At 37.3% G+C, this 19557-nt stretch overlaps 2 protein-coding genes across 6 annotated transcripts in view; both read left to right on the plus strand.

Moving 5' to 3' along the window:
• Window positions 1-8995, plus strand: part of LOC100968685 (probable G-protein coupled receptor 141) — a 70955-nt gene extending 61960 nt beyond the window's left edge. For all 5 annotated transcript variants that reach the window (XM_055115856.2, XM_055115857.2, XM_055115858.2 and 2 more), the window contains one exon: window positions 5539-8995. In XM_055115856.2, coding sequence (XP_054971831.1) covers window positions 5553-6470 — 918 coding nt within the window. In that variant the 5' untranslated portion in view covers window positions 5539-5552 and the 3' untranslated portion in view covers window positions 6471-8995. The remainder of the gene's footprint in view (window positions 1-5538) is intronic.
• The window catches only part of NME8 (NME/NM23 family member 8), a 406785-nt gene that overhangs the window by 242484 nt on the left and 144744 nt on the right, over window positions 1-19557 (plus strand). The window lies entirely within an intron of this gene.

Here is a 19557-nt window from a genome sequence, read left to right on the forward strand (position 1 = left end):
GCTTGAGGCATTGAGTGAAGATAAAGTGTTATGGAGTGTGGCTGCTGCCAGCAGGGATTAGAAGATGCACTTTAAAATGTACAAATAACAGTACTATAACATATTTACATTATAATTGAAATTTATGAAAGTTAGGGAACTAATCTTTGTATGTTGGGGAGGAAGTTACCTTTCTCTTGTTAATTCAATTAATTTCAAGACTGTAAGAATGTATTGCACTACTGAAACATTAAAAATTGCATTAGCTTCTGCATCTTCATGGGATGGAAGGTTGATCAACTGATTAGAGCTCCCACCAGGAATAATCCAAGAAATCAAATAAAGTAAAATACAGAAGTTATTTGCTTGAAGACAGTGGAGCACAGCTGAGGCAATTAGTGAAGAGGTCATGACTCCCAAGGAGAGAAAAGCCCAAAGCAATTTCTTTCACAACAGTAGCTTTTCCAATTCAGAGCTGAGAATCCAAATTCTTCACCAATGCATGAAGACATTTTGATGAATTCTGGGACTTGGGGGGATGGGAGACGAATATCCTAAGCCTTAAAACAGCTGAAAAATATAGCAAAGATGTCAGCAGTTTTATAAGACCAGGATTTGAAGTCAGGCCAGATTCTTTAGAAAAAGTGGTCAGAGATAAGACTATTGACTGTAGCTAAAATTACAAAGGGGGCTAAGGAAACCCAGAAGTACACTAAGCCTTACTAGAACTGCAAACAAGGCTTGACTCAAAATAATGTTAGTATAGTGGCAGAAAGGATGACCCCTCTCAAGGAAAAGAACATTACTTGGAACCACTACCTTTTTTAAGAAAAATATACAGAATTTATTAGTAAATTACTAGACATATCAAAGGAAAAGATTACATAATGGAAAACCAAGAGAAAAAAACAGATAATAGAAATATATCTATAAATGTTCTTGATGAGCCTTTTGAAATAACTATGATTAAAGTATTTAAGAAATTAAAGGAAAAGGTGAAGAAAATGAAATAGATGAGAAAATTTCACAAAGTAGAATGTGTAAGACCGACACAGCCTAGAACTGAAAGTATTTCATATCTGGTATTAAGAATTCTAGTTGGTTTAGCAGCAGAATAGAAACAGCCAAAGATAAAAGCACTGAACAAGAATATATCCAGGCCGGGCATGATAGCTCACACCTGTAATCCCAGCACTTTGGGAGGCTGAGGCGGGTGGATCACTTGAGGTCAGGAGTTTGAGACCAGCCGGACCAACATGGTGAAACCCGTCTCTACTAAAAATACAAACATTAGCCGGGTGTGGAGACCTGTAATCCCAGTTACTCGGGAGGCTGAGGCAGGATAATTGCTTGAACCTGGGAGGCAGAGGTTGCAGTGAGCCAAGATCGTGCCATTGCACTACAGCCTGGGTGACAGAGCAAGACTCTTTAAAAAAAAAAAGAATATATGCAAATGGAAAAAGGGAAGAAGAGATGGATGAAATGTATATAAAATTCAGAAAAAGTTAGAGACAGAAGGAAAGCAGTTAAAATGTCTAACATAACTATAATTGAACTTTAAGAGGAGATAACAGATTGGGACAAAGCAATATTTGGCGGGGTAAAACTGATTATTTCCCAAAAGTGACAAAAGACATTAACCTATAAATTTAAGAACCCCAAACAGTATAAACAGAGAAAAAAAAAAAACCACCCAGGCAAAAGTGCAAAAAAATCTTTCTTAAAAAGAAAGAAAGAAAAAAAAAAGACATGCAACCATAATAGAAGCAATGGCAATATTGACAACTGAAGTCTCAATGATGAAAGGCAAGAGACAATGTAATAACATCTTTAAAGTACTGAAAGGAAATGCCAACCTCGGCTTTTATGTCTTGCAAATATATCCTAAAAATAAAGATGAAATGAAAACATTTTCAGACACACACATACGAAAGCTGAGAGAATTTATCCCTAAGAAATTTGTACTGAAAGAAATTTAAAATGGAGTTCTTCAGCAGAAGGAAAGTTATACCCAATGGAAACACAGAAATTCAAGAAGACATAAAAATCAATGGATAAGAAAACTAAATGGACAAAAATAAATGACTAGGGATTGAATGTTAATGATACAATACAATAATATTGTGTGGGGTTTAATTAGATATGTAGAAATAAAAAGCATGAAAACTGAGAATAAGGGAGTGGGTAAATGGAATTAAAATGCTCTGAATTTATAACATTTTAAACAAGAGTAAAAATTTCTATTTACAACACACACATTTTAAATGTGATATCATAAAGATTGCAAGAAAAAGGGAAAAGATATAAAGTACACACACTAAAGAAAAGAAGCTTGAGTGTGTCAAAGGTTGATCTTGAGGAAGAATCATTATTTGAAATAAAGAGGAAATTTCATAATGAATATATCACTTTTATTATAATTCCTGTGTTTATAATATCTTTCTTAAAACCCATGTAGCTGGATCCTGTTTCTTTGATACAGTATAACAACCTTTATTTTTTAATTGGACTGTTTACTCTATTTACATTTAATGTAAAATGTGATTGAAATTATGTGTAATATATCATGTTAGTATTTGAAATCCAGGATTCTATTACAGCAGTCCCAGAGGAACCAGATAAACATACTACTGTCTTGTCAAATGGTCTAATCCAAGGTTATACAACTTGCGGCCCATGGGCCACATACAGTCCAGGATGGCTTTGAATGTAGCCCAACACAAATTTGTAAACTGTCTTAAAACATTGTGAGATTTATTTTTAACTTTTTTTTTTTAGCTCATTAGTTATTGTTAGTGTATTTTCTATATGGCCCAAGAAAATTCTTCTTCTTCCCCAGTGTGGCCCAGGGAAGCCAAAAGATTAGACACCTCTGGTCTAATCTGTCTGCACATTGACATCCCTCATTTGGTTCACTTTTACCTCCAAGTTTTGCAATAGTGCAACAGACTAGCAGAAACTAAGGCACATACAAGCACTCTAGATGCAAAAAGTCTGTACAGAAAAGCAGTCCAGAAAGGGTTCGGGTGGATATTGCGTGAACTAACCTATGGGATTGACTATAAGCCTAGTAAAGGGAATGGGAAAGTAAGATATCCAAAAAGAGAGAAAAGCACCTTTCAAGATATGTTGGCATACAGCCATGTGAGTAGAACAAAATTTCTTCATGGCCTCCTTTCCTTCTTGTATTACAGTTTAGAAACTTGGACTTAGGAGATTCACAGTGCTTCTCCATAATATATAATAATGAGTTTTCGGGAGTGTATGTGTGCTTTGGACACCTTGGTCAAATGACTTATCCTGCTAGGACTCAGTTTTGTCATCTAAAATTCAGTATAATAATACATTACACAATTAACTGTTGTAAGGGTTAAATTAAATAAGACAAAGTACAGGCAAGGATGTAGTGTAGTCCTGAAACATCGAAGATGTGTTTCTCATATCTGGCAACGATCATGGCAGTTTATAATAAGAAAGAGGACTTGGGACAAGTGATGTGCTACTTACTTTACTTTCATCAATTAGGAGTCAATCCTACTAGGCCAATAGCCAAAGGAAATGGTGAGCAGAACCTATAGTGGCACATTCATTCTTGACTCACATGTGAACACAATATAATTTCATGTCTCCTTGATAAAACTACTTTTCTACAAGGAAAAATAAAAGGCGAGTAGAGAGATTTCAGCCTACGGATGAAATACACAGTGTAACATGAGACAGCTGTTGCAGAGCCAACAAAAAAATCATGTTCAGTTAAGTGAGTCACAATTCCTTAAAATTTTTTTCCATGCCCACAAATGCAGAAGGCTCTGTGAGGTTGGGTTATTATTATCTTTTTTTTTTAAGTTTCATTGAGGTATAAGTTATATGCAATAAAAATAACCAATTTTAAGTGTACAATTCAATGAGCTTTGATGAATAACTACAATGGTAACCAACATGATATAAAACAGAAACTAATCCTTTCCCCCACAACCCAGATCTTGGGCTAACTGATTTGCTTTTTGTCACATTAGTTTTGCTTTTTCTAGAAAAAGATATCATACAATATATAATCTTGGTGGCTGGTACCTTTTATTTAGTAATGTTTCTCAACTTTTTGTGTTTGTTATGGTCCCTCTAATGAGTATTTTTCCCTAATTGTCTCTCCCCACTTAATGAAATTTTGATACCACAGATATATCTATATGTCTATGTACTGTGTATACACCTGTGCTTTATACAGAGTAAGATTTTTTTCACACCTCAAAATGTTTTGCCCCTCACAAGGTGCTATCACCCCATTGAGAATACATGATTTAGTGTAATGTGTTTGAGACTCATCAGTATTGTGTGTATCAGAAGTTGGTTCATTTTATTGCTGGGTAATATTCCATTATACAAAGAGACATTCAATAAATGAATAAGAATAATTGCATATGTGTTGCAAAGGTCAGGGAGTGAGTTCTTTCTCAAATCTTAGTCTCCCTGGTGTCAGTAGACATACCTCTAATAGCACAGTTGTTCAAGTCAGAAATCTGAGAGTATCAAGACACTTCTTTTTTCCTCATTTCCCCATGTCAAATCCATTAAAGCCTGCCAATTTCATCTCTTGATTATTGCTTGAATCTTGTCTCAAGGGATCAGATTTTGCCACTGTAACCCAGAACATTCCAGACATGTAAGGTTATCAATCTTTATCGTAGGAGAGATGGGAAGCCGTCGAAGGGATTTAGATAGGAAACTGACATGACTTTCTTAGTGAAATTAAAAGATTACTAAATCTTTTACAGCAAGCAATGAATAAGAATATGGAGAATGAATTAGAAAGGACTGAGAGTATTTGTGGAGCGGATCTTTCAGGAGTCCAGGGGATAAATGCCAGTGGCTCTGTCACGAATTTGGAAGGCCTTTGAGAGTAGGAGATGAGAGAGTTGGAAGACATGCTATATTTCAGTGGGGCCCATGGGAAGGCTTAGCAAGGCCTCACTCACTGCTAGAAGATAACATAACTGTAATGAGAAATTCAGGTAAACCTTCCTATTGCTTGCTGCTCTCTTGACTTAGATGGTATTTTTGGTCAAATTAATCAGTATTCTAAATGAATTAAGTATGAATATTCTTGGGTCATTTGCTAATAAGTAAGAAAGAATTAGAGAATTATAATCATGCCCGTAAGAAAAAAAAATTGTATACTTCATGAATCCATCGATCTTTCTATCCATCTTACAACTTTTTAAAGGGTTACTGTAGTACTAGTATCCAAGTACTAGCTCCAGATGGTCTGCAATCCTCCTGAAGTTTTATGTAAATTGTCTTATCTACATACATCTCTCTGGGGGGCAACTTGAAGATTCAGATTCGATTTTTATTCCTATTAAAGAGTAAGAATCAATGGCTTACTGTGTTTTAGGTCTAGGGTGTGCAAACATTCATAGGAAATAATCTTCATTCTTAAAGCATGTAAAGTTTATATCATATAAGCACATAAATGGCAAAGTCACATTGTCAGTGCTGTAAAAGAGATAGGAACAAAGCTCTGAAAGCTTGTCAGTTACTCTGGTGCTTTTTCTCCTCCAGGTGACTTCCCAAGTATGCCTGGCCACAATACCTCCAGGAATTCCTCTTGCGATCCTATAGTGACACCCCACTTAATCAGCCTCTACTTCATAGTGCTCATTGGCGGGCTGGTGGGTGTCATTTCCATTCTTTTCCTCCTGGTGAAAATGAACACCCGGTCAGTGACCACCATGGCGGTCATTAACTTGGTGGTGGTCCACAGCGTTTTTCTGCTGACAGTGCCATTTCGCTTGACCTACCTCATCAAGAAGACTTGGATGTTTGGGCTGCCCTTCTGCAAATTTGTGAGTGCCATGCTGCACATCCACATGTACCTCACGTTCCTATTCTATGTGGTGATCCTGGTCACCAGATACCTCATCTTCTTCAAGTGCAAAGACAAAGTGGAATTCTACAGAAAACTGCATGCTGTGGCTGCCAGTGCTGGCATGTGGACGCTGGTGATTGTCATTGTGGTACCCCTGGTTGTCTCCCGGTATGGAATCCATGAGGAATACAATGAGGAGCACTGTTTTACATTTCACAAAGAGCTTGCTTACACATATGTGAAAATCATCAACTATATGATAGTCATTTTTGTCATAGCCGTTGCTGTGATTCTGTTGGTCTTCCAGGTCTTCATCATTATGTTGATGGTGCAGAAGCTACGCCACTCTTTACTATCCCACCAGGAGTTCTGGGCTCAGCTGAAAAACCTATTTTTTATAGGGGTCATCCTTGTTTGTTTCCTTCCCTACCAGTTCTTTAGGATCTATTACTTGAATGTTGTGACGCATTCCAATGCCTGTAACAGCAAGGTTGCATTTTATAACGAAATCTTCTTGAGTGTAACAGCAATTAGCTGCTATGATTTGCTTCTCTTTGTCTTTGGGGGAAGCCATTGGTTTAAGCAAAAGATAATTGACTTATGGAATTGTGTTTTGTGCCGTTAGCCACAAACTACAGTATTCATATTTGCTTCCTTTATATTGGGAATAAAAATGGGTATAGGGGAGGTAAGAATGGTATTTCATTACTTGATCAAAACCATGCCTTGATGTACCCAAAACAAAAGGACTATAAAATGCAAGAGCCCTCATTGTAGTCCTTATGGGATCCCTCCCATCTCTGAGTGATGGCCGTACAAAGACCAGTGTTGTTGAATCCACCTGGAGTTGCAATATTACATTATTTTCCAGTACAGAATGTCTGTGTGGCCCATGAAAGCAACATAGGTTTTAAGAGTTTTAGAGTTTCATTAGCTCATTCTAAGTTCCTCTGTTTGAAGCATGGTCTCTTAGGTTTTGGACTGAACTCAGCCCTTTAGTTCTTTTCATCCCACTTCACCTTAGGTAAGTAAATCCTGGCCACCCCCCAGCTCCAAAGACACAAACTCTCCTTCGCTAACCAGGTTAGATGTCCCATTCATCTCACGCCCTGATAAAAACTGATAAGGGGAGAGAATAGTTAAAAATTTTTCTAGGGTATCATAACTCTGGTAGGAAGTCATCTGTCTAGAAATCAAGAGAAAAAGAACGTGTGGCCTCCTGTTATAACAAGGGTTTCTAGATTTGTCCTGTGAAAGGTCGTTTAAGGACTTGGGGATCAACTTCCTCAATTATCACCAATTGCACTGTTGCTCCAAAAATCATTTAAAAGCTTACAGGACATATCTACATAATGGTGAAACTGTAATTTAGAGACTATCCCTGACTAATGTGCTGGTAGGCATTAAAATGAGTTCCCAAGGGAAGTGATTAAAATTTTTTTCTCTTCTGTTTTTTGAGAGAATTTCTAGATGTCCTGGGCCACAGTTAATTAAGATTTTTAGGGGGGACAGAAAGTTATACTGAAATCTTTAGAGCTCCCTTCCACCGTTAAAATTATATATATATATATTTAAATTATACCTTAAGTTCTGGGGTACATGTGCAGAATGTGCAGGTTTGTTACATAGGTATACACGTGCCATGGTGGTTTGCGGCACCTGTCAACCCATCTACATTAGGTATTTCTCCTAATGCTCTCCCTCCCCTAGCCCCCCACCCCTGGACAGGCCCCATTGTGTGATGTTCCCCTCCCTGTGTCCATGTGTTTTCATTGTTCAACTCCCACTTATGAGTGAGAACATGCGGTGTTTGGTTTTCTGTTCCTGTGTTAGTTTGCTGAGAATGATGGTTTCCAGGTTAAAATTATATATTTTTAAATAAATGAAAACTATGTTTTTAAAAGAGGACTTTTGAGAAGTATATAGAAAAACCATTAATTTAGACTCTGTGAGATTAGGTTGCATGAAGAAGGTTTTCTGAATATTTGAAGAGTGGATAAATAAATGTACTCGAAAGCAATAAAATTATAATCCATTAAAATATAGGAAAAATAACTAATGGGAACTAGGCTTAATACTCGGGATGAAATAATCTGTACAACAAACTCCCATGACACATGTTTACCTATGTAACAAACCTGCACATGTACCCCTGAACTTAAAATAAAATTTAAAGTAATAATAATAAAATAATATGGATTTTCTTTCCAAATTCGGAATTACATTTTGTAAAATTGTATTAATAACTTGTGGCATGTGGCACGTTAAACTGATTTTATTTCAAGAACTTCTGTTACTGGCTAGGTTGATACATAGGCTTGTGGGTTTTTGCTTTTTGGGTTTTTTTTGCTCCTGCCCATACTTCCAGTGTCTTCAATGTTTTATCTTAAAATTTTCCCAGGATCTGATCCAGTTTCATATTTAATGCTTCAGAAAACCTGAAGTGATTAGTAACATGAATAGAATAACGGAATGAATTAAGGGAACTTTTTTTTTCATCAAGGTATATCTTCGGGATTTAAAAGTTTTTCATAATTTATTATCACTCTGTGGATCCACAAATTCCTCAGATGAATAAGAAATACCTCTGTGAATTTCTGTGACCACTAAAATTACTGAGCCATAGAAATTAATTCTGAGGAAGCAGAAGTAGCAACATAGTTCAAACACGACTTGTTTCCATATATTTTCTGTTTTATATATTCTTTTAAATATCCTTTTAAACAGGTAATATTTCTTTTCTTTCTTGCCTTTTTTCCAATTTATTTTTTACATTTTTTCTTTCTCATTTTGAACCATAAAATTTGTAAGACAGTTACTAAGACCCCTGATAGTTTTAAGAAAATTTATAATACCTATAAATATGTAAAAAATTTTAGAAAAATATTTAAATTAAAAGTATTCATGAGAATTTCATTACCTTGTAGATTATGTCATACTCTCTTCCAGATTTTAGATATGTTGAGGTCAGGCAATTCAAAAGAATTAATCTCTGTATTAATCTGTTATAAGGTTAACATAACACTATGTTATTTTCATATATTATAATAAAGGGCTTATTAGAAATGTTCTCAAAAGATAGAAATGCAATATTTCATAATATAAAATATCTTTTTCATCAGTATTTATGGAATAAATAGAAAAATTTTAGTTTTCCTGTTCTTTGTCTTGAATCAATACAGAAATGAACCTCATGTGACATTGGGAGTGACATTGGCCTCTAGGGCCATTTTTGGATATCACCACTATAAGAGAGCACTAGTATTAGCATTTGGTGGTAGGAGCCAAGGAATAGACATCTTGCCTTGCACATAATTGTCTGTACAATAAAGAAGTATCAGGTCTTGCTCTCTATTTGAATACCCTATTAGATATTAATGAAGTGAAACATATACTCATAACAATCAGAGCAGCTATCAGGTTTTACCCAGTTTTTGTAAACACATAGTATTTTTTTGGTATAGCTTTAATTCTCTGAATTTTCTGGAAAGGCAACTATCATGGATTGAAGAAAGATTTTACTTTGGTTTCCTCTGAGCTTTACCAAGAGTTGTTCAGTCCTTTGGAAATGACATTATAAGTAGCAATACCATTTATGACATTAAAATATGACACAACATACCTGTAAGCAATATTTGTAGCTGTTGTACTCAGGAGATATTACATACAGGTGTCGGCATCAGACTCACTCATTTTGTCTCTTTATGTGATTATGCCTGAGCATTTACACACTGAATTATATACTGTTATCCATAACTTTTCTTTTCATTACTCATTTATATTACAGTGAGAACATTATACATAAAAATAATGTGTATGTTTACATTATTAGTGTAGAAAGCATATACATTTCATTTTGAAACGGTAAAATTATCTGTAAGTTTCCTTTTAGAATGGTAAAAGTATTACCAAATATTTGTGATAAAAAGCAAGGTATTGGGTCTGAGAAGCTGAGAACCACTGAATTACCACAAAGGGACAAAATAAGAGGGAAATTTATAAATTTTAACATTATAAACAGGAAAAATATTTCGGTGTTTTTGAAATACCTCATCTTCATTCAATTCTAAATTACTTCTTTTGTTTCTACAGCAATTAAATGCAACTTTTAGAAAAATGTGAAGAAAATATACATGTGTATTTTCTTTTTTAATAAGAAAAATACACTTTTTCTGAGCCTCACCACTCTCAGATTGGCTCTTGATCAATATCTACCAGATTTTTAACCCAGACATAATAATTTTTGATGCCCAGGGAGAAAGATCTCTTCAGGCACCCATTAAAAGGGACACGATTTGGCTCTTGTTTATTCCTTAATTTTCCTGTGAAAGGATCATTGAGTCCCCTGCCTTCCTTCTCAACTTCATTTAAATTAAGGGAAAAAGATTGTTTCACTTGTAGGTGAAATGAACTTTGTGTAAAGTGATTCAAGAGGTGTTAATAAATCCCTCCTGCCTCCCCAAATCCTCCTCAATGAAGCTGCCATGAAAACTCGATTGTTGGGTTAAGAATCAGTTTTTCTGAAGGAGGGTATTGGGCCAATCCATTCTCAGTCATTGGCTTTTGGTGTGAAGTTAGAATTTGGGACACTGTCATAGCTTTGATTGGATAGATTTTGCCCACTTTCCTCTATGAGACAGACATAGGCCAAAGACTCTCACACCTATTGGTACTGGTAGGAACAAGGAAGCTCTTCTTGTTATAGGGGCCAACTACAGCATTCTGTAGACAGTTGGTACTGAGAGCTCCATGGTAAAGGGGCACAGGGATGGCAGAACTGCAGGGATAATGCCCAGAGATTGCAACATGCCAAGGGACACCCATGGGTATTGGAAACCAGGGGAATCTGAAGACCCAGCAGGAGCTGCTGGGGAAATGAGACCCAGGTCTGAGAACGGCTAGCTGAGAGCAGGAGGGGCTTGTGTGAGTCTTGCTCAGGAGTTCTGAGCAAACAGGACTGCTCTTGGAAGACAGGGCAATGGAGGCAGCAAACAAAGACTGTTTTGAACAGGAGGTAAGAAAGTGCTGGAGAGCATGGTTTATTTTATTTGCAGTTTGTCCTAATAGTTTATGTCATTAGCAATGAATTATTTCTGCCCTTTGTTGCTGATCTGGGCCATAGATCTCATGGAGGACAGGGTGTGGTTACAAAGATGTAACCACTGGCAACCTGATCAGAGATTTTGGATAAAGATATCCAGCTCATCCTTAAGGCAAGTAAGAAAAGAATCCCTTGGAATTTAGAGAAGGGTCTGAAGAGTTTCCCTTCTGTTTTCAGGAAAGCATCATCTTACATGTCAGGAGTAGACACTTGCCAAAGTCTACACCAGCCTCTGGCACCCTCTGGAGGGTCTGGAAAGACATCTAGGCCCCCTCTCCAGTGATGTTCAATTCTGTATAACACAGCACACTTCTTACCACAGCCCAGCTGGGTACCCCATTCTCTGAGTTGTCCTTTGCCTCTCAGAATTCCATTATTTTCGTAGCATTGTGCTTAACAGTGGGACACACTACTGACCTGTACACTTAAGAATGGCTAAGATGGTTGATTTCATGTCATGCATATTTATCACAATAAACAATTTTTTAAATTAGAAGATATATATATATCTTATATATATTTAGTTATATATATATAACATTTCTATATATATATATTTAGAAACTTTAATAGGCAAGAACTGAGCTGATGGAGAAAGTTAAAATATTAGAAAGAAAAAAGCTAGTCTGAGACATAGAAAGACTTCAGTCCTCCTATTAAGGGACTACCTATAGGGAAAGCAAATGGAAAACACTTCACATCTGGACATATCCTTGGAGAATGCTTTGAATTTTAAGAACAAAGAATTAGTACAAAAAAAGCCAGGCAAGAGAAATGTTTACCTCTAAAAAAAGAAAAACAATTAGAAAGGTATTAAGTATTTTCCTTCACAGCCTAATGCCAGAAAATGGGAAGCAATGTCTATTGGATTTTGGTTTAAAATATCATGGCTAAGAACTCTGTAAGCAGGCAATTACTGTGCATGCCCCTGGGTAGACAAAGGAACTTGAGACGGATTTTCCTCTCCATCTCGGGGCTTATCATCCCAAAGCCATTGCTTCTCCCTCTCCAGGGTCTTCCCCAGGTAGGAGAGCAACTCCACTTGGTTATCTTGAGGCCAAATTATCTTTTCAGGAGGCAAGTTGCTGGCGAAACCTAACTTTCCTTTTAGAATAAGATCCATTCAGCACTCGGTCTAGAAAAATGTTTCTTCCATGATTCTTACAATAGGAAGGCAGCTTTCCCTGGCCTCTTGTTCTCATGTTCCATTCCCGCTTAGAGCCGCTCCCATGTCACTATTTCCTTAGTTAGACTAGAAAGAGAGCCAGATATCTGTTCTGAAATAATTGTCTCTCTCCTCCTATCACAACCATCTTCAAAATTGTGCTTTGCATTTGAATTTTTATTGCATATTTAGTTTCACAACCTTATTTCCTAAACTTTCCTAAAATTAAATTTCTGCCTCATCTCCATTTTTATCACAACCTGTTAACATATTGCACATTTAACCTCTTGTTCTATAGAAAACATGTATTTTGAGTTTTATCGATGGTTTAAAATTGACCAGTGCAGTCTACAATGTCTTTCCGTCTCCTTCAGAAAATTCTTTTCAGACGTGCTCTTTCTACCATTTGAGCAGTTCAGGTTATTGGCCACATGTAGTTTTTTCCCCTTATTCCTGTATTCCTAAGTAAGAGATCACCAGGCCTTAGTTTTCCTTATCAACTGTGTCAGTGGCTTCTTCTCAGCAACTCCTTATTATCAGGTGCTCTTAGAGGCTTCCACTTAAATGTAAAAATTGGAGATTGATTACCAGTTCCTGGTGCTAAGTGCCCAAGGGCAAGAGAGAGGTTGTAGGGATTATGGAAAACTGTACTAACTTTGCAGTTTCTTTTGTATAGTTATTAATTCCCTTGTGTAAAGTGGTCAGCCCTGTGTACCCAGAATGATTCTGGAGTGAAGAAACTGCCCTTTTTTTGTGTGTACAAACCCCCTCTACCCAGTGAGGGTACCTCCAAGTCAGTGAACCTCCAAGTAATCTTCAATCCACACACGAGAGGTGGTGATTCATAATAAAATTTTGTTTTTCCAGGGAAATAAGAAATGCAATAATGATGCACTGAGTTTTTCTTAAAGTGAAACATATTTAATGATATATTCAGAGACATATTTTTATAATTCACTTTATTTGTATTATATCATAATGTACTAGAGCTATTATAAGCACCATTTATAAGATTATAATTAAGTAATCTGCAAGATGGTGGTTGTGCTAAGAACCACACATAGACAATTTTCTTGACAATATTGGTCAGTTTCCAGTCTTTGGCCTTAGATGTCTTTTGGCCAGTCTTGGTATATCATAGACACAAAATGAGTTCTATATCTGCTGTTGTTATCAGTAAAGTCACCCCAGATGACACATTGCTCCAAAAATATCTGGCAAAGTTTTTAAAACAATAAATTTTTATATGCGATTGGAATTATTTGTAAAAAATCAATAAGTGAACACACATTGAATTTCTCTCGAAGTCCTGACTTTTGAAGTATTTGATTATTATAATTAATTCTACCTTTTATGGATATTAAAAGACCAATAATGTTAAACATATCAAAGTGAAGTTTGTTCCAGTTGGTCTGTTTGAATGTTCTTGTTTTTTCTTTTTCTTTTTTGACATAGAGTCTTGCTCTGTCGCCTAGGCTGGAGTGCAAAGGCATGATCTCAGCTCACTGCAACCTCCGCCTCTCAGGTTCAAGTGATTCCCCTGCCTCAGCCTCCTGAGTAGCGGGAATTACAGATGTGTGCCACCACGCCTGGCTAATTGTTGTATTTTTAGTAGAGGCAGGGTTTCACCATGTTGACTAGGCTGGTTTCGAACTCCTGACCTCAGGTGATCCACCTGCCTTGGCCTCCCAAAATGCTGGGATTACAGGCGTGAACCACAGCGCCTGGCCTTGAATGTTTTTAAAAAGACCTGACAGAGTAAAAATGTGTATGCCATGAATTGTGTTGTGAGTAAATTCACAGAAGGGCATGATGAGAATAACATCCAGCCTGCCAAGGAGAGTCATGCAGAATTACTTGAAAATATGAGTGTTCACATATTCACTTCAGATTTATTGAGCTAAATGCAAATGATCAAAGCAACTCTACTGCATGATATTAATAAGTTTTGTCTGCTCTAATGCTTTAAAACCACAAAACCTTTAAATACATTTAAATATAAGATACTACGCTAAAAGATCAATGCAGATAATTTTTTGAAGTAAAAATGCTCCAAAATTTTGAAACTACCAAATCTTGAGTGTTGGTATATAAATACGTACTTATTCCACAGACCTCATCCTCTCTTGTCCACTCAGGACTTTGCCTCTGCTACTGTGGCCTCAGACTCCTGCACCATCATTTTCTCTCTTTCTACTGAACTATCCATGTCTGCATAAATGATACAGTATTAATGAAACAAAACCACTCCCATCATCTCCAGTAAATGCCATGCTATTGCTTTGCCTCCCTTTATAAGTTTTCTACAAGAAAACTCCTTGAAGGTAACATCCACATTATTTTATTTTATTTTATTTCTGAGACGAAGTTTTGCTTTTATTGCCCAGGTTGGAGTACAATGGCGTCATCTTGGCTCACTGCAACCTCTGTCTCCTGGGTTCAAGTGATTCTCCTGCCTCAGCCTCCTGAGTAGGTGGAATTACAGGCGCCAGCCACCACCCCTGGCTAATTCCTGTATTTTTAGCAGAGACGGGATTTCACCATGTTGGCCAGGCTGGTCTCAATCTCCTGACCTCAGGTGATTCGCCCCTCTTGGCCTCCCAAAGCTGCATTCTGTTTCCAGTTCTTCACCTTCCATTATTCCCTTGGCCCAGTTCCATAGTTTCCTTTATGCCCCACTCCACCATACCAATTTTGTCAAGGTAATTAATCTTATCAATTATATAATTCAATGGTTAAGTTTGAGTCTTCACCTTATTCAATCTCAAAGTAAGGTAGGATGCAGTTGAGAAATCTCTTTTTATGGAAATACTTTCCTCATTTAATTACTAAAATGTCTCCTGCTCTTGGGTTTTCTCCTACCTCATTAGGTATTCCATTTCCATTTCTTTGCTATTCATCCTCTTCTTCCCAGTTTCTAAAGGTTGGAGAGCACAGGGCTTCATCCTCAGCAACCTTCCTGCCTTTCTCTGCACACCTCCCTAAAACATCTTACCAGTTTTGTGGCTTTGAATGTGATCTGTATGCTGATCTTCACCAATTTATATCTCTCACTGTGTCCTCCCTCCTAGATTCCAGCTACACTTGAAATCTCTGCTTTTAATAATAAGCAACTTCAATTTAATTTCACCAGAGCAAAACACTGGATTTCCTCCCCTAGCAGCCTTCCCCATCTCAGAAAATGGCATCACCGTTTACCCATTAGCTCAAACCAAATACCAAGAAGTTATGCTCAATGCCCTTTGTGTCCATCAGGTTCCAATTATGAGACAGAAACTGCTTGGAGATTTAAACAGGGAAAGTTTAATCATTAGCTATAAAAGGAGATTGAAGTGTTGAGAGATTAGCTACTAAGAGGTAAAGAGATGTCTAAAGAATACAAGAGTAGGAGATGTAGCCAGCAGCCACTATCTTCAGATCAGAGGCAAAGCATGCAAAGAAAAACAAACCTGGGTAAGGAATCCGCCTCCTTACCCCCATCAGCCCACCTCACATACACACACACCCAGCACTGAAATGCAGACCTTGCAGGAAAGGGTGGGTCCCCTGGAAGATGGAGAAGTTCACAAAGGTGCTTTGCTGATGGAACTTGCTGAAAAGCCACTCATAGGGGTATTAGAAAAGGCTGTCCAAGGGGAGAAACTGCATCTCAGGCCATGCTGGGCATCTGCCCAAGGAACCGAATGCCTTTGGAAGCTGCTCTCTGAAGGGCAGGGATGGCTGTCCACGAGGAGGCCACATGCATTGCGTGCATTAGGCAGGAGCCTGCTACGAGAAAGCAGGTACCAGAGCCAGGGAGAAAAGCCTATTCTTCCCCAAATGCTGCTTCAGCGCCTTGTAATGATGAAGATTAGTTTAGCATCCCACCCACTGGTAAGGGAGAAACGTTCTAGCTTCATGGCAGGGCAGTAGAGGGTGGATTTGGAGCCGAAGACAATATATGGATGGATAGCCTCTCTTTTGTTCACACCCACACCACGTATGCTGTATCTTCTAATACCGACGACTCTGCTTTAAAGCATGTCTCTCATCTGACCACTTCTCGCCATTTCTACTGCTACTACCTTCTCAGGCTAGTACAACATTCTCCCTCTCCCTGTTTTCACTTTTGCTGCACTGTGGTCAGTTCTCTGCACATTAGCCATACATCATGTGAAAGTATAAATTCAATGTTATACTAATTTATAGTACTGATGTTAAATCATGATAGTCTCCACTAAAATTTTTCCTGTGGCTTTTGATCTCACTCAGATGAAAATGTAAACGCCATGATCAGACCCTTGCCTGTCTCTCAGTCAACTTCTTTCTGTTCCTTTGTTTTTGCCTCATAAGCTTTGAATTTTCTGTTATCTCTGATGGGAACGTTTCCTCAAATAGCTGGTTCCTCTGTATCATTCATAACTGCTCCAGTGTCATCTCTGCAAAGAAGGTCTTGATTTCTCTATTTCTCTATGTAAAATTGTAGCTTTTTGTTCCCTACTTTTTATACTATTTTATATATATATATATATATATACATATACATATATATATATTTTTTTTTTTTTTCAGAGATAGAGTCTCATGCTGTTGCCCAGGCTGGAGTGCAGTGGCGCGATCTCGGATCACTGCAACCTCCACCTCCTAGGTTCAAGAGATTCTTCTGCCTCAGCCTCCTGAGTAGCTGGGATTACAAGGGCACACCACCACGCCCAGCTAATTTTTGTATTTTTAGTGGAGATGGGGTTTCACCATGTTGGCCAGGCTAGTCTTGAACTCCTGACCTTAAGTGATCCTCCCCACCTTGGTCTCCCAAAGTGCTGGGATTATAGGCATGAGCCACCACACCTGGCTACTTTATATTCTTTTTGGCATTTATTATTACCACAAATTATGTTAAGTATTCTTAATTAACAAGAATTAATTAAATTTTTGTCCACTAGAATTTAAGTATCATAAAGAAGGAAATTATTTTTGCCTGGCTATTGTGAGCTAAGGTTTAATGGCATTCAATAAACATATGTTGAAAGAATTAAAAAATGGGTAAAGGAATGAATTCCTGCTTTTCAACACTGATTTGAACCCATGATCTGCCATTTTTTAGCATATAAAGTTTGAGTCAGTTTCTCAATATCTAAGAACCTCAAATTCTTCTTCTCTAAGATGATAGTTTAAAACATTTAACTCTCCCAAGCTTACTGTGAAAATTCACCAGGTTGGATTATATCTCCTCAAAAAACCATCAGAAAGACTTCTTGATCAAGCAGAGCCATCTCTTGATGGAGTCTAAGTAGTTTCTTAAAAAGAGCAATTAGGGCAGGATATTTATAGGGCCACAGGCCAACCTGGGAGATTTTAAAGAGTGTCTATTAAGGTTTGGATTGGACAGAGTTTATGAAACAGCTGTGCTTTGATGGACACAGTAGGGTGAGGGTGGTAAAATGAATTAAGTTAGCAAGCTCTTAGTCCTAATGAATAAGTGATTGGGTTGGCTTACGGTCTTATATTCTACAAGCAAGTGTTTCAAGGAGCAAGTAGCTAAGTGTGTTTTGTTTGTTCTCAGTATTGATTAATAAAGAAACAGGGAGAATATATTGTCTCAGATTTGGTTAGCACTGGGGCAGGAGAGTATGTTCTATGGCGTTGTTTATGGGACAGAGGTATTTTGGTTCCAGATCTCAAGTGAGATGGTATTTGTGAGGTGTGGAAACAGTGCCAGCCCATATGCACAATGCCATAAAGCAGAGTAGATATCTAAGTGAATTGCCTGTCACTGAGCAGCTTAGCATATACAGCCTGTATTCAGATAAAAGCATCATGGTTTCGCTTCTTTGAAAAGTTCTTTTCATTAATAAAATAGTTTTTTTGGTTTCCTTTGGATGATTTAAAAATGATTCTTTCAGAGATGATAAATTATGTGCTTGGGGAAATTCTGTAATTCTGATGGGTTTGTAATGACTCTTTTTGACTTTGCAAATTGGTCCAGTAGAGCATAAACTTCGGGAGTGCCTTAGGCCTTAATAGGCTATGTTCTTGTTTTAATAATTTTGACAGAATTGTTGTGGGAATCATAATTAGAGTCTCTCTCTCAGTGAATTTGATTAATTTAAAAAATTAATAACATTTCTACATAAACAAAAGGTATTAGGGTGGTGCAAAAGTAACTTGCAGTTTTGCCATTAAAAGTAATTAATTACTTACCACAATTACTTTTTCAATAACCTAAATGTAATAAGGAAGAGAAGAGAGCCTATCCCCGAGCAGGTGTGCACTTTAGGGAAGGAGTTGATGCTTGTCCTGTGTTGTGAGGCTTTGTGATTGAATCAGCTGCTCAGGATATCAAAGAATCTTCAACCTGAGGACCAGTTACATCAGAATGGTATTGTCTGCCTGGACCCCTCTGTTGAGAAGAATTGTAACGATTCTCTGAGTTCAAGTGGGAAAAAGAACTGTGGTATGGGCATAGGAAAGGTGGATGATGGCCTACTCATAGCACATTTATTGGTACATTGTTGTTTTTGCTGCTGTTATTGCTGTTTCCTGTTTCATTGATGAATCAGGAGTCTTCTTCTATTAAAAACTATATGTACTACTTTTACACATGTTCACAGTAACATAACAACAAGCATAGGTCTTATCATCCACTTATTCCAAGGCTGAGAATACGAGTCAGGGAAGTTAAGTGACTAGTCTGAGGACACAGGGCTAAAATTTGGCAGAGACATGGATGTGGCTATGCCCAGGTATATGTGGCTGAAAGCTGGTGCTCTGTCTCTATGCAAGACAGGCAGAGGAAAACCTCTGGTTACCAAAAAAAAAAAAAAAAAAAAAAAGAAAAATCACAACAAAGCTACAGGAAAACAGAAACCATCTAGAAAAGAAGTCAAGTCTCCTTCTCAATGACAGCTGAACTTTGCCAAGGAATTGAGGTAACTATGAGCTAAGGCTGGGTAAAGATTCTGATTTAAAGCATTATAGACTTTCTAAAGTTTTACTTCTTTCAGGAGCAGGAACAAACTCCCTTTTCCCCTTTTATCTACATGATTTAGAAGAGTGCTCTGCTAGGAGGTCTATGAATATTTATAGAGGATGATAATAATTAAAGACAAAAGTTTCAAGATATATGTAGCAGAATTAAAGAACAGGGTTATATTTTGCGTGTCTGTTAGTGTTTAAGAGAAAGAGATCTCTTAGTGTATAAGTTTTTATTTTGTGAATTTACATATCCCAAATGACAAATCACTGTTATACATGGCCATTAGAGATGGCACAATATGTTTACTTTTCTCTTTTAGGTGACAAAGCTATTTGAAGGATGTGTGTGGGACTGAATATAACCCAGTTAAGCATTATTACTAGAAACCAATCAGGGACAAATGTAACTTTGTCACCTCGCTGCCTAAAACACTTCACTGGTTTTAACTTCAGAGGCCTCTGATTCTCCTAAATTATTTGTAAATGTTTGTG

This window comes from Pan paniscus, chromosome 6 (genome assembly GCF_029289425.2).
Source record: "Pan paniscus chromosome 6, NHGRI_mPanPan1-v2.0_pri, whole genome shotgun sequence".
Lineage (NCBI taxonomy): Eukaryota > Metazoa > Chordata > Mammalia > Primates > Hominidae > Pan > Pan paniscus.